Raw genomic sequence first — 23075 nt, forward strand, 5'->3', positions numbered from 1 at the left:
TAGTGCATACACAATTTTTTTTCTAATAAAATAATCCTAGGAATAACTTATATGGCAAAATAACCTTTGCCTCGTCATCTAGTCTAATATTTTTGCGTCTAGCCGTACCGTGCAACTCTTTAACCTCAACCCACAGTTCCGACGCATGCGTATTGAAACGGCAGAAGAAACTAATGCTTCAATATAGTCGGTTTCGAAAGCAGCGTATGGCTCAGTGGTTGGGGCTGCCGCTTCGGGAGCAACGGGACGATGCGATGGATCGATCTCCGGCAGAGGCAAAAGTTTTTTTATTTTTTTACAGCTGTTTTTATTTTTTTATTTATTTAGAGCTGTTGGTAACAGTGATCAAAATACGCCTTAGGTGTATTTTGATTGCGTTGGTTAGTCTTTGGCTTACGTTTTTTTTGTTTACCCGATCGATTTTGTAGAACTCTTATATATTATTATAATTTGTACGTTTTTGAAATTTAGGTTAAATTATGCTACTATTACTTAAGAACTTACTCTCGTAAGTTACAAGTTTATAATAAAAGACAAGAAAATAACATACAATTTAAATTTGGTGGAAACTGTGGGTTGGAGTTGGAGAGGCAATTCAGTAGGTCTGAGAATAAGGTTGTCATCTATTTTTATACCCTTAAGTGATAAGGGTGGTTGTTGACAAGGAGCCTTGGAAAAATTGATTTGATCGTCTACTGGTTTTCGTGTCTTGTTCTGGCCTGTTCAAAGATGCCCAAAACGTATTTTTAATCATATCTCAATTTTTTGAAATGAAACAAGGGTGGCTCATTAGCATATTTGGAAAAGCCTTTTTTACTATTAATTTGATACCACACACTTGGTATTTCGAGTCAAATTGTCGTTATGAACCGCATGTTACAATTTCAAATAAACCATAGGCGAAAATGTCAAAAGTTGATATGTCATATGTCATTCTATTCAGAGTGTCATTTTCAATGGAATAAAGTAAAAAAAAATCGGAAAGTGTCATTTAAAAATTAAAAGTTGTAGTCATTTCCGGTAAAACAGGAAGTGACCAAAAACAATTGAATACGTCAATCAATCCTAATTTATGCCATATACCAACATACCAAATCTCGTTTTTCTATTTGAAAAAATAAAAAAGTTATAGGAGTGAGCCACTTTTGAGACGCACGAATTAAAGGTACTCTCACTAAAAAGACTTAAAACAAACTTTACATACAAAACGCCATATCATATTTTACTATACAGGGTGTCCCAGAAATAAGTGCAAGTATTTTAAGGGGTAGTAGATGTCGATAAAAGAAACATATTTTCTCTTTATCTTTCTTCAAATAAGTCTAAAATAACGGAGTTATTTTGAAAATTTCCAAAAAAAAAATATTTTTTGCTAAAATTTTGAGAACCACTAGATCTTTTCTGGATTTTTTTTCTTAAATTTAATCTACTACCTATGTTGCCATATTATCAAGAAATTATGTTTTTTGACTAAAAACTAAAAAGAAATCCTAATTTTTTTTTCAAAAAACTCCGTATCGAAAAAAAAACTCTTAGCCGCGTTTCTGGGGTTGAACTATACTACCAGTTAAAATACTTGCATTTATTTCTGGGACACCCTGTATAGTATTATGTTTGCTTGTTATGTTTTGCTGTTTATATGTTTTGAGACGCACTTGGTAAATTATGACAAAAATGTCTAATAATTAATTTATAATATTATAGATTATTGGTTAAGGTTATTGGATATTGTCACAAGTTTGAATTACATGGTTACCAATCTATAAATAATTCTTGGAAACTACTTTGTAAGTTCCAATGCAGATATCTGTCTATGATCCACGCTCACTTGTATTTATTTTTTTAGTTCCTTTGTTCTTTATTTAATACTGATGTTAGGCAAGTGTGCTGTCCAGCGTTCGACATTTTGGATAGGTACAGATTGGACAAAACCAACTTCTCATAATTTTATATTAATTATATTACAGTCTTTTAGATTATGTTATTTATTGCAGGAAGAAATCAACGGCAAACTTAAAGCGATTTTAAATGTGGTCGAAATGCTTTCGACTATTATAAGGGACGGTAAGAAGATAGGAGATCTCGAAGCTGAATTAGAGCAGGAGGAGAGAAACGCCACGTACACGAAACAACAGAGCGTGGAGAGTAGCCGTTACAGTCCTTCGTCGATTCAGACAGAGAGGAGCCGCGAACCGGAATCAAGAGAAAGAAATCAACTAGAGAAAGAAGTCGATAAACGGTAAACTGAGTAATAATGTTACAGATCTATTGTATTACTATGTAATTTTTAATAGTAAATGTATTTTTGTAGTGGTAATAGTTAACACATTAGTAACAATATATGCTATTTTTGATGAATTTTGAATTTGGTTGAATGATACTTGTTATACAGATTGTTAACTGGACGGTTAGTTGTTGGGGAACAGAATGGCAACACTGCCTACATTCAAAATGAGTACTAAGCTAAGCTGCCGACTCGTCCCATCGCGTCGTCTCTCGACGGGCGGGTCGAGGTTGCCATATTTCAACCATAAAGCTCTTGCCGCGAGTAATAAACAAATTAACAACCTGTACATTATTTACAGGGTATGCCAAAAAGTTTACACTCGGATTATTTTTTATTATTGAGTTTTCAAATAAAGTTTATGCAGAATTTCTTCAGCATACCAAATAAGATTTTTTTTACGTACAAGGTGTCCCAATATTCTGTAGACTAGAACTACTACGTATTTTTTGAATCAAAATAAGTTTTATTGGACACAATTTGTCCCTATAGAAAAATGGTTCGTTTGTCCGCTAGAGGGCATCAAACTTTAAAAAAATAAACACATTTTTTCAGATATTTTAAGAACCGTTATTGCAATTTAAATGATATTTTGGTCTAAATTTTAGTACAAATATTTTCCAACTCTACCGACAACAGATTTTCTTTTCGTAAAACGGTCCCTCTAGTATTTAATACATTTTTTGTCTCTTGTAAAAAAACCCACATTGCATAGTTTTTGTGATTTTTTTTCCAAGAATGTATTTTTCCAAAGCAGACATACAACATACACAGGGAGTTCCGATATTTTGTGGACATAGAACAACTACGTATTTTTTGCATGAAAGTAAGTTAATTGCACATAATTTACTTTATACAAAAGTGCTTCGTTTGTCCGTTAGAGGGCATCAATCAAAGATAAGCTCGAACGTTAATTAATTTAAAAATTGTTATTTTTTTAACTTATTTATGAAGTATTAGTATTTTAATAAAGCACGCTTTTAGATGTTTCAAAAAACTTTTAATAAGAGTAACTTTAACTCAACATATATGTTTCGGCTTGTTAGGCCTGAAACATATATGTTGAGTTAAAGTTACTCTTATTAAAAGTTTTTTGAAACATCTAAAAGCGTGCTTTATTAAAATACTAATATTTCAACGATGTTTCACAAGGAATCAACCACAGCTTCAGTACAATTTATTTTTTATGAAGATTATCGTCAAATATATATTGTAATACTAACCTAAAATTACATATTTTCGCCAACTAGATTATTAGAGCATAATAGTTTTTATGCGCCTCCATAACTGTGGTAATAAACATTTTTTGGAGGTCAGGTTTGAAAGAATATTTTTTTCCTCAAAAAGTATGCACGGTGCTGTTTTTTTACAAGAGACAAAAAATGTAGTAAATACTAGAGGGACCATTTTACGAAAAAAGATTCGGCCGTCGCATAGTGATCTGGCTGGGTCAGAAAGCTGTCAAAAGTAATTTTGGTCTTAATAAAGAGATTTTAAGAATACGAAAAAATACGATTTTTTTATTATTGAATTTCAAAAAAAATCCGTTTTTCCAAAAAACTCAGCTTTTTTGATTGCATCTTGGTGAACATCCTAAAGCGCAACGTTGCCCCAATTTAATCATGTTCGTATTTATTACGATTAACGAGATACCAATGGTCGTACCTCGAATTTGTAGCACCCTGTATATTCAACTTAAGATATAAGTTAAAACGATTCGAGGTGAAAATATAATTATCACCAGCAAATCCCGTAAAAAATGCTTGGTTCCTTAATAACGCATCGGACAACATTCGCTATACAGAGTTTATCTCTGTTGTCCTCATGGGCGGGTCATGGCGGGTAAATATATAATTTAGATTTACTTAGTAAGCCTTGGGGTATGATACTTATATACTAGCTAGCCGGACTAAGGTGGACTTTAAAAGATAAATTTTGTCAAACTAGCAAGAACATCTATTAAATTAACATTTTATTAAAACAATTTTGCGTAATATCAAAAACGCTCTTACCATTTTTTTTTGATATTGCTTAAAAGCCCAGTCCTTACCCTACACGTAGATGTCTTTAGTTTCTTCCACGAACAATTTTTGCCTTAGTTATAATTTGTTTTACTTTTTTCTTTAGGCTTATGGTGATTACGATCCAAAATTATACTAAATGAACCCTCTGTAACTTAAAAAAAAATAATTTAGGAATTCACTTATAATGCGTCATATCTCTGGGGTCATTTAAGCGTTTAATTAGCATCGGTTAAGGAAGATACCAGGATGTTGAATTTGACCACTTATGACCTAGCCTCAGATCACTGTGCGCCGGTGGAGTTGGAAAATATTTATACTACAATTTATGTAGGGGTGGGGGTAGTTTTCACTCTTTGCGTACTTTTTCTTGAATTTTGTGATAGTCAAATGTTGGTGCACTTAGTAAAACAATCCCAAAATCCCATTCAAATCGGAATAACGGTTTTTAAAATATCTAAAAAATGTGTTTAGTTTGGTAGCCGACAAACGAAGCACTTTTGTATAGAGGTAAATTGTGTCTAATGAACTTATTTTAATTCCAAAAATTCGTAGTAGTTCTATGTCCACAGAATATTGGGACACCCTGTATAATGTATGTCATGGGACAACTGTCAAGCTTCATTCAGAATCTCGAAATTAGTAGAATAAATTACTACTGTCTTTAATTAGCGTACAAGTAGCGTTCAAGAACGTCCAAATTAGTGGATCATTTTCAATTAGTTAAGTAATATTTAACTTTTTGCACTAATTTTACTACAAAACAGACAAATGAAACAAGTTTAGATTTTTAGAAGTGTCCATAAGGACAATGTAAATACTGTTTGGCGCTGTTCTTATAGCGGACGCGATCCAAAGCTTGTGAAAATTTTAGAGCGGTTCGGCATTTTCCGTAATTATATCGGAAATATTTTTTTATTCAAATTTATTACTCTCTTTTATTTTCATAAATAAAATACGGTGGGTTAGATATAAAAACTTTTTTTTTAACTTTATACACAAAAATATATTAAAAATACTGTAAAAACAGCAGCGTGAAGCGTGTAGCAAAAAGTTCATGACCATAATACTTATAATATTTATTATAATGGTGGATCATAGTTAATATTTCATCTCCCAGGTTTAACAGTACTATTTCAATGTTAATTGAGGGGAATTAATTAGGAAAACAATTATCACTTTTTGGAAACCGAGGTTTTTTTTGTAGTTCACACAGCAGATATGAGTGTCACTTTTCGATAATTACGTAAAACTCTTTGCATTTTACGTAAATACTGTTAAACAGAAGAGAAATTGGGAGAAAAAACACTTTATATACTTCGGTATTTTTTCAAAAAGTATGGTTTAAATTTTTAGGATTTTTTTGGATATGTTAATTTTTGAAGATACCGATACTGACAAGAGAAAATGCTTTCTATCCTTGTTTGCGGTTGTTCTTAGCAACCGTTATAGCAGCACCGACACTTAGCGTTCCAAAAAATCTCGCAAGAGACTTTGTGAATGGGTTTGTGGTACGACGTTTCGGTACCGGAATGACAGTCCCAGAATGGAACATGCCAAGAAAATCCTAGCAGGGCTATTCAAACGCAGAACGCCAGAACTCTTAAAGGCCGACAGGAATGGTGCGCGTACTCTCACTGCAGTACACACGGGCCACTGCCGGCTGAGATCACACCTGCTGAGGACGGAAATGGTTGAATACGCTGAACTATGTATGGAAGATGACGAAGACGAAACCGGTGAAGCACGTTATGTGTACCTGCCCGCCGCGCCGCGCCGGGGGCAGGACCAGGTTTGAGGTATTTGGCATACCCACACTAGACCTATCAGACCTAGGGGACATATCACCCTCGGATATAACAGCCTATGTTAAAAGGTTGGCTCTTGAGGGTGAACTTTAATACTCTTTCTTTTAAAAAGCTCTTTTTGCTTTAAAAAGAACTGAGCCACAATAGGCCCTCGCGGCCGCAGTGGATGGTCCCACCTTGGACCCACTCTTAGTAAATACAAATAATTACCCTACAACTTACAAAACTGTTTTTTCGAAAAGCCCTGTATCAAACTTGGTATAAAGACTTTTTCTCAACATCAGTTTTTCCGTTGGCATTTTTTGACATTTTGTCTTAACCCCACTTTTTGTTCATGTATATTGCCCAGGACTGTTGTTGTGTTGACATACGTCAAAGTGATTCTTTTTGGACAAGCTGAAGAAATCCTTTTTAAGCATTTTTTAGTAACTCAACAAAAATCACATTTATAGCGATTTTTTGGAAAAATCCGTCGTTTTGCATACTAGAATAGAACAGTATTTATAATTGATTCTAGGTATTTTTGCATATGTATGTCCCTAGTAGATTCTCAAATTATGTTAAAATTTAGTAAATCACTTAATCTTAATATAATCTAAAGAATATTTATTAGACGTGGCATCTCATTAAATAAAAGTTTCAGTTTTTGAACTGATCATCTCATTGTATTTATCCAATAGAAGGATATAATATTCTTGTATTTTTTTAGATTTATCTATCTATATTTTCATTTAATTACTTTAAAATAAAAAACATTCTGAACTGTTTTAATTTGGTTGGTAACCGTCTTAAGCTACTGGAAAATATGGATGAAATCTCGAGACTTGGTACAACTGATTTTACAATAATTATAACAATTGGATATGGTTTAAAATTATATAATTTCTTTGTACTTATATAAATAAACTGCCACTGCTTACCGACACCGATTCTTTTATTTTGTCCAATTTAAATTTTCATTTATAGGTAAGCCATTTCAAGGATTATTGCCGTTATATAATTTCGATTGCTATCATTTTATCAATTCTGTTTTACAGGTACTGCTACGTTTATTATGACACCGGACTTCATTGGTGTCGGGCTTGCGACGAATTTCCCGAGACGGCGAAAGAATATCTTCAACATTTGCAAAACAAAGACCATCAGGACATGGCGAAGGAGAACGAAGTTGATATAACTCCGTGGCACAAACTGCCTCTTGAGCCTGTCCTGCCGAGTTACGATGACGCTCCTAAGAAGAGACTTCCTATAAAAGGTACTTTATTTTTATATTTGATACAGCAATAATTAGAGATTAATTTATAGTTCGGACTATATAGTAAGAAATACGGGTAAGTTTACAATAGAGCGGGATATTAATACAGATCTTAAGCACGTTATTACGAATAAAATATCGAACATTCTCAGTGATACAAGTGCTTAAAGAAAATATTTGAGGTTATAGGTCAAAAAAGTTTTATTTTCTATTAAACTAGTGACGGTTTGTTAGTTCTAAGAGATTATAGAAAACACTACTAATTTTGTACATAAAGTCCATTCTTCTAGTTGTTGAAATAACAGCTATGTTATCTCTAGTGTTCTAATAGAATTCGTTTTTATAGTCTGTAACAACGACAAAATTCTTGACATTGATGTGTCTTATCATTTTAATTTCAAAGTAGTTAATACTTACATCAACTTAAATAAGTTGGTACAATAATTATAAAGCAGTAAATTAATATATTATAATAATTAATTAATGTCACTAAACCATTTTTTTAGGATTGCAATTCTTTATTTCTGCCCCATCATGGTATTGTAAGCTTTGCGATGTTTGGATTGGAGATCTACATTGTGCATCACATCATTTAAAATCTGTAACGCATTCCCAAAATTACAAGGTTAGTATGATTGGGAGCAAATGAAAATTTTACTTTTATACAGGCGTCCATTGATCTATGATTTTCATTTATATAAAGATCGTTCCATGCTGTCCTTGAAAAAATATTAATTCCTTTTTAGTACAACTTAAGTTGTAAGAAAAGTTTATTTTTGAACTTATAATTAATGGTTTTATAAAATTTTATTAGGCCAGTAAGCGAGGATAAAAATAGGGTATTACCTCCGAATTTTTGACACCCGCACCGATTGACGCGACATTTTAACAGTGAATAGAAATATATGTAAGAAACAAAAGTTATATAGTAGCGATGTGTGCTTTCACCCTGGGGGTGAGTGCCTTCCCTTCTCGGGGGTGAAACATAATTCACCCATTTTAACTGCAAAAATCAATAAAGGGATGAATTCTAAGTAAAGAATGTATTTGTATTATCATATTTTCCGAGTTATTTAGGACCGAAAGTGTTGATTTTTCATCTAAAAACTGCATATTTTTCTGTCATTCTTTATAAATATCTCGAAAACCTTGCGTTTTATCGCAAAACTCATATAAAGCAAAAATGAAGCTTTTGGAATAACGAAATAACGAATCAATTCATTTTTTGTTGATTATTGTAAGTGTAATACTAGCCGAGTTATCACTCTGTAAAGGTGATTTTTTATTTTTCAAAAACTAAATTGCCGTAAAATTTTTACCGTAAAATAATGGCGAAAGAACACATTTTTCGAAGAAAATGAATATGACCGTTTTTCAAGTTCGTAGCTCAAAAACGCGCGGGGTTTTGATAAAAATTACATGGTCGCCTATTTTTTCGGAAAAAAACAGAACAAAATCTATGACTAAAATCATGAAAATAAAAACTATTTGTAGGAAATTACACGAGGTACAAATTAACTTCATAGTTGAACAATCTTAAACTCTTCATTTTTACGAGATTTTTGTGTTTTAAGGGCTCAAAGAAGGTGATCCTTACACGCAAGTCAAACTAACAAAAAGTAATATCTACGAAATAAAGAGATCTACAGAAAAATTGAAAGAGAGCAAAAATATTGTAAAATTATTTTTACAATAATTTTTACTCTGCAGTTTAATTCTTTAATTTTACTCTGTTGCATTTTTTTGTAGCTTGCATAGTTTTTGAGATATGCCAAAAAAATTAAAATTTTTAAAAAATTATTTTCAACTTTTTTCCAAATTTAGGCATTCTAAACCGCTCGAAATTGCAGAGCCCATTGTTAGTACCTAATTATGTACATGTATTACACTCAGTTTTATTTTTATGATTTTAGTCATAGATTTTGTTGTTAATTTTTTTCCGAAATAATGAGGTGACCATTTTATTTTTATCAGAACTCTGCGAGTTTTTGAGCTCCAAACTTTTTTAAATAAACATTTAAAAGGTTATTTCAAGCACTTTAAAAAAGGTTATATTCATTTTCTTTGAAAAATGTGTTCTTTCGGCATTATTTTACAGTAAAAGTTTGCAATTTAGTTTTCGAAAACTAAAAAATCACCTTTACAGAGTGATAACTCGGCTATTATTACACCTACAGTAATCAACAAAAATGAATCGTTTAGCTATTCCAAAAGCTTTAGTTTTGTTTTATACCAGTGTTGCGATAAAACGTAAGGTTTTCGAATTATTTATAAAAAATGGTAGAAAAATATGCAGTTTTTAGATGAAAAATCAACATTTTCAATCCTAAATAACTAGGAAATTTCTGAAAAATGTTATAGAACATGTTTTATTTAGAATTCATCCCTTTATTGATTTTTGCAATTAAAATGGGCGATTTATTTTTCACTCCCGAGAAGGGGTGACACTCACCCCCAGGGTGAAAACACACATCGCTACTATGTAACTTTTGTTTCTTACATAATATATCTCTATTCACTGTTAAAATTTCACGTCAATCGGTGCAGGTGTTCAGAATTCGGAATCTAAAGCCTTCGCTTACTGGCCTATATGGGAAATATTTGTATATTATCTATAGTTCTACTTTAGCAATATATACAGAGTATCCCATTTTCGTGTGTTTTACAGGGTTTCTCGTTTATGAGTAGAGATACAAGATGCGGTTTTCACATCACTGTTCTACTTTTTTTCGAATTTGAAGATTTTGCATTTTTTGGCCCCCTTCGTATCTCGGGTACCTTATTACCTCTCAAAATATGAAAACTGAGCCCCATAGAATTTTCGCGTCGAATTTAGTGGTGTAACTACATTTTCGCTGGGACATTTTCGCTGTCATTCTTGAAATATGACCCAAACCCTATATTACTTTATTTTACAACGTACATTATTTTTTTGTTATATTTGCCTTGTTATTCTTGAGCTTTCTAAAAATATAATATATACTCTACTTATTTTCATAAACAAGGTAAAACATGTATTATTCAACTTTTTGACATAGGGGGCCGGTTTAAATTAGCTATTCAAATGATCAAATAATTTATTTGACGTTAAATTTTGATTATTGATTATTCCACGCTAGTTTCTGTGTAATATCAATAACTCTGATTGAGAGCCTGTTCTCCAAAACCTGCATTCCATTGTGCATTCACTTGCATTCAAAGTTTTTAACCAAGTTTTTTTCAAAAGTTTTTTTTTTACCTAACCTAAACTAGGTTGATTTATGTTATAAAGTTAAATAATGCATATTTTATCTTGTTTACGGAAATAAGTATAGAGTATATTATATTTTTAGAAAGCTCATAACAAGGCAAATAAAAAAAAACATACAGCGTGTCTCGTTTAAAAATTTTCATTCATATTTCGAAAATGACAGCTCCCAGCGAAAAACTAGTTACGCCATTGGATTCTAACTGAAAAACTCTACGAAACTCAGTTTTCACCTTTTTGATAAGTTATGATAATCCTAGGGAGTCGTAAAGTGCAACATTTTCAAATTCGCCATTTGTTGTTAAACTAAGAGGGCTAGGACAAATCTACATGTAGCATCTTTAGCTTCAAATAAAAGTAGCGTGATAAGTAACGACTAAATTCAGTACTGAAATTTCTTTCATTCATAAAAATATTGGATTGTACGGTATTTTGTACTAACACGAGGCGTTTTAAATCAGAATTTCGTGGAGCAAAATCCCCACTGGGAGACGGAATGGCTTAAAGATAGAGAAACAGCTATGACTCGCAATGGTAAACATCATTCTAGCGATTCGGACAGTAGTTCAAAGAAGAAAAAACGCAAACACCGAGCATCTATCGAAAGGTAAGATAATGCCATACATATTTTTATTAAAAAAAATAGAACGTCTTTTACTATACAGTCACTGTCTTTTACTATACAGTCTGTTGCAGCCATTTGCTTACCTGAACATAGGAAATCCCATGTAGATTTTACAAATCGTGAATAAGTTTTTCCAATTTTATTTTAAAGAAAAAAATATTTCATACTTTTTGAAGAATTTATTAAAATGAAGCACATTGTTTATTTTCAATAGCTTCTGCGAATTCATTTTGGAGTAGGATGATAGATAGGAAAGGTAACACAATTCTAAATTAATTAAAAAATACTCCGGTTCTGATTGGAATAACAAACATGCCAATTTCATGTTAAATTTATTATTATGTTATATTGACTTTATACCTTTGAATAAAAAGATTAGGGAAGGAGCATGTATTATAAAAAAAACTAAGATCGAGCGCAATGGGGACCTAAATGGTCGACTTAAATTCCAGTTTATCAGTGCCGTTCTAATTTTATTCAAAAGTTCTAAAGATATAATATAGGATTAGGGATGTAAAATGACGGTCATTTATTTTTTGTGACATGACATTGTCATTTATGTGGCATTTTTGTCATTTACGGTTATTTATGGTTATTTACCTTAAATGTAAAAAAAATCGCTAGGCAAGTAAAGATAAAGATATATTAACAAATACAAACAAACTTAAACAAGATCAGACTTAGTGGTTCTACGTTCACAGCCGTATATAACCAAATATAAACAAAAAAATAATAAATTCTGATATAGTCTGTGGAACGAATAACTTTGAATTTGACAGTTCCCGCGGGCTTTTCTAGTTTTAATTTTATTAGGTTAGCAACTTGCGGCCATGCTGACGCAATGCCGTCTCTAATAGAACAGCCTCGAAGCGAGATTTATGACGTCACGCTAGTTAGATACTACGGATTAATAAATATGTTGTAGAATACATGGAAAACATAATTATTCCTCGTATTTTTGGTTTGTATTTTAAAAATGATATAGTTTACATGAAATATACATAATAATATACAGTTAATAAATACAATATATATACCTATTTATAGTAATAAATACTTTGGCAAATAAACTATGAACCATACAAATGCAGCAAATGTTTTACAATATGGCTGAAATCGTACTCCATTGTCAATGTAGATAGTTTTAGTGTTAAGAATAATAATTTTAAAAAACATGTGGTCATCTTTTGACAAGTTTATATTAGTTTATTAATTGCAGTAAACATTAGGTATGTGGTGTGTGGTGTGAATATTTTATATGTAATTTTTTGGATTATATTCGACACTATTTTTTTCATATGACAACACTGATGAAGGCTATAATGTTAGCCGAAACGTTTTTTTTTAAACCAAATAAAAATAATGTAAAACCAAATGAAAACTTAATCAGCGTTTTTCCCGAACCTAAATACCAAGAAAATCCGCCTTCGAAATGACGCCTTTTTTTTCTATGATATTGTATTATTTGCAAATATGTATAATTTTTCGAACATTAATAAGAATACATCACTATTAGTAGATATTGAATATTTTTTGTTAAATTAGTTTTAATTTTACTTTTTGTTTTTTTGTTTTAATTAATTAATTTTACCCATTATCTTATGTACCTATTCATTATTTGTATATTGTAAAACATTTACTGCATTTGTATGGTTCATAGTTTATTTGCCAAATTATTTATTACTATATATAGGTATATATATTGTATTTATTAACTGTATATTATGTATATTTCATGTAAATTATATCATTTTTAAAATACAAATCAAAAATACGAGGAATAATTATGTATTCCATGTATTCTACAACATATTTATTAATCCGTAGTATCTAACTAGCGTGACGTCATAAATCTCGCTCCGAGGCTGTTCTATTAGAGACGGCATTGGTCTGATATTTAGAAATGTGAAAAGCTGATGACATTTTACTTTTGACAATGACGACATTTTGTGTTGATTTTTGCAAGAAGAGGAAGAACTGTCACTTGTTTTATTATTTTCCTTTTCTATTTCACGAAAGTAAAAAGAGTTACCTACCTGACTCGTTCAGGCTATGTTCAGGCACTCAATTTAAAGAATATCAGTAACTTTTTTGACTGAGGAATTTTATATTTGCCATGTTGGTAAAAAATAACGGTCAAAATTCAAAGTTATTCATTTTATAGACTACTTAAATGAGCTACACTATTACAAAAATGAGTTACACTATTACAAAGGCATAGCTTAGGTATACTTTTAAAATAAAATAATAACATTTTTAAAAACAATGAAACAAACCACAGCTATATCACACTAAGTAACTAAACTAAGTAACTATGGTCCATTTCTTTTTAAAGAAAACATGGAATAAAGAGATCTCCAAAAAAGCGTTTTCTTTGGAAATAAAAGGTAAACTTTAAAATATTAAAGTTCTTCACTCTCATCACCATCATCAGCGTCAAAGTCATCTAATGCTCCAGACAATGCCTCCTCAATTTCCTCCATTAAACTTATGCTTTCTTCAGTCCTAGAGCATTCATCATCTTCTGATGCAATGGTTATCGTGGAACTTGAGGTTGAAGGTTTAGGTAAGGTTAACGTTGTCATATCATCATTATTACCATCTAAAATTTTAATTTTTTGTATTATGTATATATATATTTTGCTGCATAGTACTTGAATTGGTGCTTTTTTCAGTATTAATTAATCTGGAGCCCTTTACTTGTTTGCTACTGACACTGGAAGTGACACATGTAAACAATTTAAGATTATGATTTATATAAGTGAGTATTCCCGCTCTTTGCGTCGCAAGTCGATTTCTGGTTTTCGAACGAATATATCCGTAGGAACTGAAAATTCTTTCGGTCACTGCCGAACTAGGTGGCATACCATTTACTGTTTCTGCCACATGTCGAAGTGCCGTTTCAGTACATATACCCTTCCAGTACGTTAAGGGTGAAATGTTTGGATATTTTCACAGTCGTGAACGAATTGTATAGCCCAAAAACCCTCATTGCTTCTGTACTCTGCGACATTTTCTAACACTTTGCCTTCATTGACATTGTCTAAGTAAACAGCTAGGGAATGAATGTAAGTTAAACCCTGCGCAAAAAAAAATAAATGACAAGAGTGTCATAAAAATAAATGACGTCATTTTCATTATGACCGTGACGTGAAAATGTCAGAAAAATTTGCTCACATCCCTATATAGGACAGACTGATTATTTTGTTGTTTTACTTTACGTTGTTTAGAAATGTTAGTGGTTATTGAAGTTGTTATCAAAATATATATTTTTAATAAAACAGTTATTAAAGACTAAATATAAACACAAAAATAATATTGATAGTCATCGAGGAATAATAAATGAAAAAAAAACAAGTAAGTACCAGAACACTTGGAGAAATATTCGAAAAACTTGGCGAATTTTGAGGGAGCATAATTTTAAGTCATTTAAATATTCCGAACACCAAGAATTATTGGACGTGGGCGAAGAACGTTTGGCAACTTTTCTGCATTTTTTAATTAAGAAGTACATAATTTTGTGACTTGTTTAGTGTTTGATAAATAAGTTTTCTTTTGATGCAGTGTGTTAACTTAACTGCGAAATACGTTTGATTTTTTAAAGATTCAATTATGTTTACACTGCATTTTTTGTAACCTAACCTAACTTTTTATAGAGAATATAATTTAGGAAATTTTTGACAGATCTGGAGAAGAAAAGCATAATAGATTTGTCATATTGCGACATAGCTTGTGATAGTTATGTTTAACCAGGACCGTATTATTTAATAAATGTTTGCCTAATTTAGTATTTATGTATCTCTTATAACTTAAATACGAGTTCGTATAAATTATTCAAAATTAATAATTTGCTTTATTTTAGGTGGGCCTTTAAAAAGTTTCAAATACAATTTTCTGTAAAATAAAATGGGGAAAACATATTCATCATTTTTAAAATTTACCTGGGATATCCTGTGTTTCCGATACAACACACGGTATTTTAACTTTACTATAAAGTTTAACTGACGTAATCAAGACATTTTTAAATTAAATAAAACGTGCATTGAGGGTATGATTAACTACATTATTACAATAAACAGTAAATAAAATTTTGTATTATATTTCACTAGTTTAAACAGTTTAAAAATTCTTCACTTATGGAGGATATTTCTGATTTATTATGGGATAGACTGTTGTCTAGTACGTTACTAACGAGTAATATTTTATTGTTTCTGAGTTGCCGTAATTTTACTATGAAGATAATAATACAATTATGTTAAAACACTGGTTTTTGTATACATTTTTTAGTTTACTGAAGGAGAAAAAGAAGAAGAAACGGTCAAAGAAGAAGAGGAAGGATTCTAGCGATTCGAGTAGTAGTTCAAGCAGCTCAGAAAGTAGTTCAGACGATGAAGATTCGAAAGATAGGAGTAAAAGTATTCGGGTGGCTATGCGCAATATGACCCAGGTACGAACGACTCTCTTTTTTGTAGTATTTATTGTATATTTTTTAAATGTATGTTTTTGCAGGTCAAATCTATAATAAATGAAGATATGTCAAAATGGACGGTGCTAGAAAAACTTCTCGAGGATCATAGAAAGAAAGACAACACAAAAATTAGTAATACCGAGGATGAACTTATTAATCAGTGGATGACTGTAGCTGATCCTGCAAAAGAGAAAAATATTATTGAGACACTCAAAGATAGGCAAGTAGAAAAAAATCATGTCCATATTTTTGTCGCGGGTTTCTGTTATCTTAACCCCTCTTTCAGGTCTTTGTAGCTTTGGCAAACTTCGTTAAAAGGGATGCCCATTTTTGCGTCATGTTATATATATAATGGAAAAAAACATTTTTACGTATAATTTGGTACCACACATTTGGTATTTCGAGCCAAATTGTTGCTATGAACTGCATGTTACAATTTCAAATAAACCATATGTGAAAAGGTCAAAAGTTGACATATGATATGTCATTCTATTCCGAGTGTAATTTTCTATCGAATAAAATAAAAGAATACCAAGAGTGCCGTTTAAACATCAAAAGTTGTAGTCATTTCCGGCGAAACAGAAAGTGACCAAAAACAATTGAATACGTCATTCAATCCTAATTTATGTCATGTACTAACATACGAAATTTTTTTATCTGAAAAAATATAGAAGTTATAGGGCTTTTGAGACGCACCCGGTATTTACCGGTCTAAGTTTCCTGGCTGTTCTGCAGGTGCTTAAAATTTTCTATCTACTGTTTACCATAGATAGAAAGTTTAGGTAAATGTCTTTTTTATGGTATTGAGGGGAGTAAAACATTCTTCGGACGAACACCAAAGCACGATTTTTGCACGTTTATCAGCGTATTTGTTTTCCTTGCTCTGTAGTTTAACTTGTCATATGTTAACCAACGAGTCAAACGAATACTGATATAAAACTTTGGCTTATTTTACTTTAAACCATTTAATACATTCTAGAATGCGAGTTAAGCAAGAAGTGGAGAAGGCAAAATGGGCAGAGATGGAGAAACGACGCAAGGAAAAGGAGCGACAAGAACAGGAAATGCTGGAAATGAAAGAGCGGCAAATGAGGGAAGAGGCGGAAAGGCTCGAAAGGGAGAAGGCCCGGAGGGAACAAGAAGAATATCAACGAATTGTGGATAAAGATAATAGAGGGCATGTCAAGTAAGACCTTATATTTTTTACTATTCAATACGTGATAAGGGAGGTTTAAGAAGCCTCTACGTTCCTACGGTGGCTATTTTAAGATCTTTGATCGCAATTTTTGTAAATACATTCACCAAATTAAAGTTTATATCAAGTTTATATTCTCAGATTTTTCAAATAATATAATAATAATCACACATTACACACCATGCAAGCACTATATTGTTGACTAAAAGAAGCACTATAAGTTGAACTACTTACTATTGGTCAAAATAGTATATTGATATTTTATTATTTAATATATTTTAACCTTTTAGGAACTTTTTTGCTACCTCTCCAGGTAAATACATTTTATAGATAGTCCTACTAATATTTTATATTAGTAAAGGAGATTCTTTGCACCGACTATTTAACTGTTTGGGCATTTTGCAAAGAAAAAACTAACAACTACTACACAAAATATTCTGAAAACCACCTACCTACCTAAAAGTACCTTATAAGTAATTACATATCGAGAAACTATGGTTATACTCGTTGAATTTGACATTTTTTGTCAGTTTAATAATATATTTTCGTACTTTTGTGCTTAGGCGTAAAAGTACTTTACTTTATGCCTAAAGCCAGAGTCTCATGCATCCGAAATCCGATAGTACGACATCCGAAATTTGAAGTTATCCTGTGAAATAAAAAAAAGCTTGTCACATACATCCGAAAGTTTGTTTCGAAAGTTGACAGTTTTGACATTTAGACTTGTCATTCCTATCAACAGTATATATATATACATATACTTCCTCGCCAAATATCCCGAAATTGCCCACTTCCCACTAAACTTAAACTTAAAAACCAATGTTTTCAAAAAAAGTGAGATTAAAAAAAACACACGATATCGTATAAAAGTTAAACAAAATTTAACTTTATACGACGGCGGACGATTAGTTAAAAATATCGGATAAAAATTGGTGTCAAAATATTTCGATCAATAGAAGCACCGTCGGATCGTCGTGTCATCGGATTTCGGATGCATGACACTCCGGCTTAAGCTTTAAAATGCCTTTTTTATATTATCACGTCGCAAAAATTAATACTTGGCGTTTGAAGATAAATAGTTACTCATAATATCTAACTATTGTTTTCTGAAATTGAAAATTCTGTTTTCTAAAAGCCTTGTATCAGTTCTTATTTGAGATTTTTGCTACCAAATCTTTCTTTACAAAATATGTGGGCAATTGTAGAGCACATTAAAAAAATACATTGTGAGGCTAAATAAAAAATCCTTTTTACTAGATTTCGACCATCAAGAGATCATTATAGAAGAAGAAAATCTGCTAGTGATGATGAGGAGGAGGAGAAAAGGCATAGAGTGAACGAGTCTCCTAAGTAAGTAATAGCACAGATTAAGTATCCTTTAAGTATAAAGATAAAAATCTTGTCCCTAATTCGTGGTACGAAAATTGTTTTTTATGACGATGAGCAAACGAGTAAATTTTCTTGTGCGCAAAAATAAATTCCCGTTTAAACAGCGTAATAACTGGGCCGGTCACAAGGCCGGTCAGGCGCTGTGCACAATTTTAGAGGCCATAAGTGGGCGTGCTTGTGAGCAAATTAGTAACCTAACTAGTGCGCGACTCCAAAAATTGGAACCACGAAAAACAATGCTTTTGACGATAAGTTTATAATCTGTATGATCTGTGGTAATAGTAAGCATACGGGTCGTCTCGAACTTGGAGCGAATCTCCCTTCACTGTACTTCCTACGTAAATAATAGTAGGTTTCACGAACGGGTCATTTGGCGGTAGACGCGGAGTCGAAGTGATGATACTATTTACTTAGGAAGTAGAGTGGAGGTATATTCGCTCTGGGTTCGTGACGCTTCCTCTTCGAAAGCCAAACGATTCGTGTGTAGACGCTCTAATACCGTGCTAGCAAGTCTTGCTTTTGGATCGGTATTTACATGTGTGGAAGTAAATCGCATAGGGATCTTATTAAGTCGGAGTGAGAGAAATGTGACGATGTGCTGTTGTGGCGTCGCCACATTTCTCCGGTACGTCTTTCTCTATCAAGTAAAGTAAAATCACGACTGCAAACCGCTTATTTTTAAAAGACTTTTTTCGAAAAGATAACTAGATAAAATCATTAGATATGTTTCTGAGCATCTGAAATGGAATTATAAGGGTATTGTTAGGATGTCCATATTTTTTATTTGAAGTTCGGATCTTTTACAAGATGTTTAAATGAGAAAAATTCGATAGGCTTGTTTTTTTCTATTCAAAAATTAAAAAAAACGTCCATTTACTTCTAGTGCATAGCAATTTTCAGCAATCGTGTAACTTTTTATTTGTAAAGATTTTCACATACTGTCTGCGAAGAAAATATAGCAGAAATATTAAGAAAGTTTTTGATAACAACTCGGATTCTAATAGCGCGGCCACTGTCAAACACCAACTCAATTCCACTTATTTTTACCAAAAGTGCAAGTGTTTCTAACTTGCACTTAAAAATTTACAAAGATATAGGGAAAATTACCACTCCTTAATAAATAAACAAAAAAGTATCACGAGACGTAATTAAATCGTAAAGCTGAACGCATGATATACTACCTTCTCTAGAATTTTAAGTTCTGACTGGGTCGAGCGGTTGACCGTGACGAATCTGTTTTATCCCCTTCCACGTCTCTTAGCAATGTGCACAAATTCTCAGTTTCTTTCATACGTTTGGCAACGTTTTTACTGTTCTCTCTTTGTTCAATACATTATAAACGCATTGTACTCTTCTTACATACGGAAATCCCGACCCAAAACTAACCTTTGCAGTCCTTAGTATACTTTCGGTACTAGATATACGAGGGGCAAACCGCTGCCAAAAATGGTGTACAATAAATACCAATTTTGGGAAAAAGTACCAAAAATACCAAATTATTTCCAAAAAAATACCAAATTAGAACCAAAAATACCAAATTAGTATTATTATATATTATTTTTAGTATCTAAAGAATTTAAGATATTTGGAGCTTTAGGGCCTATTCATGTCAAATACAGGTGTTTTGAACCGTTCTAGAACCGTACTTTTTGGGAACTCGAATAAGCTACTATCATGGCACGTTTAAAAAGTCATTTTAACGGTTCCATTAACATCGATACTTCAAAAATTTATAAAATAAAAACTAGACATAAAAAGTAGTTGAATTTTTTGTTGTTTGCGCTATTTGTTACTTGTAAGCTCAAAAATATAATTATATGCACAAGAAAAATAAGAAATTCTAACAAGATCCATATATGTTTCCATGATGCGAGTTCATTAATTTTTTGACATTTTTTCGTATGACGCTATGTACCGTTTCTGCGTAAAAACCATTTTTATGCATTGCAAAATTGCAAGCTTGGCAATTAATATCGGGTAAAAATAACCTATTTTTCAAATAGGCCAGCAACCTAACCTCGAAACAACTAATTATTCTTAAGTATGTATATTACGAGGTATATTTTATTGTTAAGTACCTTGGACACTAAATATAAAAACTTTAAAATTTTTGATCGTGTAAAAAGCGCGAAGGCGGCTCATTTTCACTGCAAATGGGCTAGGAATGATAAGTGATGCAATCAGCTTCCCGGCCGTCGCCACGTGCGTCTAATCCAGCGTTGTCAGATGTCCAACAAAATACCTGTATAATACCAGTTTAAACCAAATAAAACCAGTTTATTACCAAATAATACCAAATTAGTACCAAAAGTACCAAAAAAATACCAGTATTACCAAGTGCTTGTACAATAAATACCACCAGGGGTTTGCCCCTCGTAGATATATTACCGGAATTTTTTAGGCATCGCAGGGAACATGAAAGCCAGTACAGTAAAAGCAGGCACAGTCCCGAGCATAAAAACGACTCTTCCAAGAGGAGACCTCCGGGACCGCCTAGCTATAAAAAATTGCCGTTTATTGGGAGAATGCCGCTCTTTAAGAAGAAACAAGATTCGAAGAACGAGAGAGAGGAGAAAGTAAGGAGTATCAAAAAGGAGGAGTATGAGCCACAAAGAAAGACTAGGTAAAACCTGTTTTAGGTTTAACATATTTTAATTAGATATATAGATTAACTTATTAATAACGTCGTACTTTTTTTTAAAACAATTTGTAAAAAATTGCATATTGTTTTGTTGCGGAGGCTTTAAGGAAAATGACAGTTTGTATTGATAGGAAATGTTGGGAGCATATGTTGGTTAATTTAGGTCATTTTAGGTCATAAACATATAGGGTTTTACAGGGTGTCCCCGAAAAAAGTTACACATTACAGTTGCGTTTTTTGTAATGGAACACCCTATATAATAATTGATTTTCGGATTCTAGGGAAAAAATAAAGTTGAGTTTCAGTAGAGCAACATATGATTAAAATGTAAGGGTTTTGGCGTACAAGCGATAGCAATTAAACTTCTAGTTACGTCATCGAGGGCGCGATTTTTAAATTCTTTGTTGCCAACCATGGACGTATTCGGCGCCGGGTTGACTAACTAGAATTTAAATTTCCCGCTGGCGATTCAGGTGGTAACTCTGGTGTCAAATTGCTACATTTATTTATTTATTTCCTGACATTATCATTTGTTTTGACAATTTAGTTTTGTATTACGAGTTTTTGGTTTAAATGAATTATGTTGTGATACTTTAATCTTAAAAAAATTACTAGCGGGCCTTGCAGTCGAACTTTGTTCTTTTTAGAACCGTTTTTAGTACAAAGTGTACAAAATGTCCCATCAGCTTAATAGCTGTCGTAAAAAAACTCATCCCGACTTTATTAAAATATTTTGCGCACTCGATTATGTAACAAAAAGTACAGGGTGTCCCACTAAGAATAGCTCTCGGCTATATCTTGGAAAGTATTAGCTGTAGGGCCTGCGAAAAAAAATATTCATAACTAAAGAGGCCATGAGAAATTGCTGGAAATTATTTTCAAGTTTGTAGAATGGCCGCTAGAGGGCGCAACTGCTATAAAAAATAAGAAAATGGAGTTTTTACACAATTTTGTCTAGATAAGGGTTCTAAAAATAATAGCTTCATAATCTTCAGTGAATTCTGACTATTTTTTCTTAGAACCATTTTCCCCTATCTGCCAAAATAAAGTTGTAGGGGCTCGTTTAAACGAGCCTTTCTTACTCTATATTATACCATATAAAAATAATAATAAGCTTTTGAACGTAGACACTAGGGGGCGCTGTCTTACAATTCAACAACCATTGCGTGTTTTTTCAAAAAAATTAAATTTGATCGTATACGTAATTTTAGCTGATAGTAAAGAGTAATAAAAGCTTAAAAAATCAGTGAAAACGGCATCTTAATATCTTTTTTCAAACCAAAGTTATTTGCAAAATTATAATAAATACGAAAAAATAAGCCCTTAATTACTTTATTTTTCTAACACGATATCACTAGCCCTCTTGACTATGATCATTCTAATAAAAAATAAGATAAAAAAGATTATTTTATTCAAAAATTCGATAATGTACCAGAATACTAGGTGTATTAATATCTAATAATTAAGATATCAAATGAAAGTGAACAAGAAACGACGCCTCAGTCAATTCATGGTAGGCTTTGGAAAAAAGTTGCTTTTAAATGGATAGTTTAAACATCAAAATATTATTATATCAACATTTTGATAGTCTCAGCAGCGCTTTTTTATCTTTTGGTTGCTTTTCTAAAAATGCCATTCTTCAAAAGAAAAAAAAACGCTGCTAAGATTATCAAAATGTTGATCTAATAATAATTTGTCGGTTATACTATTAGGTATGTCAAAAGCAACTTTTTTCCAAAGCCTACCATGACTTCACTGAGGCATCGTTTCTTGTTCACTGTTATTAACATCTATTGAATATTGGTCACTTTTAAAAGCAAGTAATTTTTTATTTTGAATAGAACATCCATTATATGATTCCGATAGTCAATGGAAAATTTATGTCTTTTCGAAATAATACTAGGGTTTGGTTGCCTACCCTCCAGACAAATATTTTACTAGATATTTTCATTTTTATGATTTGGTGTCAGTAGATCTTTATTGTTTGATAAAATCTAGGGTGGCTAGAAAACTCCTAGTGGCTGGGACCCTCTTAACAGTAAATCAAAAATCACTTCATGACAAATTGCAACAGCCTAACCTAAACGCGAAAGTTGTCAGCCCAACTCTACCCTGTAGAACAATATATTTAAAAAAAAATTC

General features: G+C 32.0%; 1 protein-coding gene across 7 annotated transcripts in view; it reads left to right on the forward strand.

The window, feature by feature from the left end:
* The window catches only part of LOC115890763 (zinc finger matrin-type protein CG9776), a 49229-nt gene that overhangs the window by 9411 nt on the left and 16743 nt on the right, over nt 1–23075 (forward strand). For 5 of the 7 annotated variants that reach the window (XM_030911100.1, XM_030911121.1, XM_030911092.1 and 2 more), the window contains exons 6-14: nt 1995–2239; nt 7151–7368; nt 7875–7993; nt 11077–11222; nt 15528–15687; nt 15750–15928; nt 16688–16894; nt 18161–18253; nt 20694–20915. In XM_030911100.1, the coding sequence (XP_030766960.1) occupies nt 1995–2239; nt 7151–7368; nt 7875–7993; nt 11077–11222; nt 15528–15687; nt 15750–15928; nt 16688–16894; nt 18161–18253; nt 20694–20915 (1589 nt within the window). The remainder of the gene's footprint in view (nt 1–1994; nt 2240–7150; nt 7369–7874; nt 7994–11076; nt 11223–15527; nt 15688–15749; nt 15929–16687; nt 16895–18160; nt 18254–20693; nt 20916–23075) is intronic. The other 2 variants (XM_030911126.1, XM_030911135.1) reach the window with 1 other exon arrangement.

The sequence above is a fragment of the Sitophilus oryzae genome, unplaced genomic scaffold (genome assembly GCF_002938485.1).
Source record: "Sitophilus oryzae breed Bouriz unplaced genomic scaffold, Soryzae_2.0 scaffold_1178_pilon_pilon, whole genome shotgun sequence".
Taxonomy (NCBI): domain Eukaryota; kingdom Metazoa; phylum Arthropoda; class Insecta; order Coleoptera; family Curculionidae; genus Sitophilus; species Sitophilus oryzae.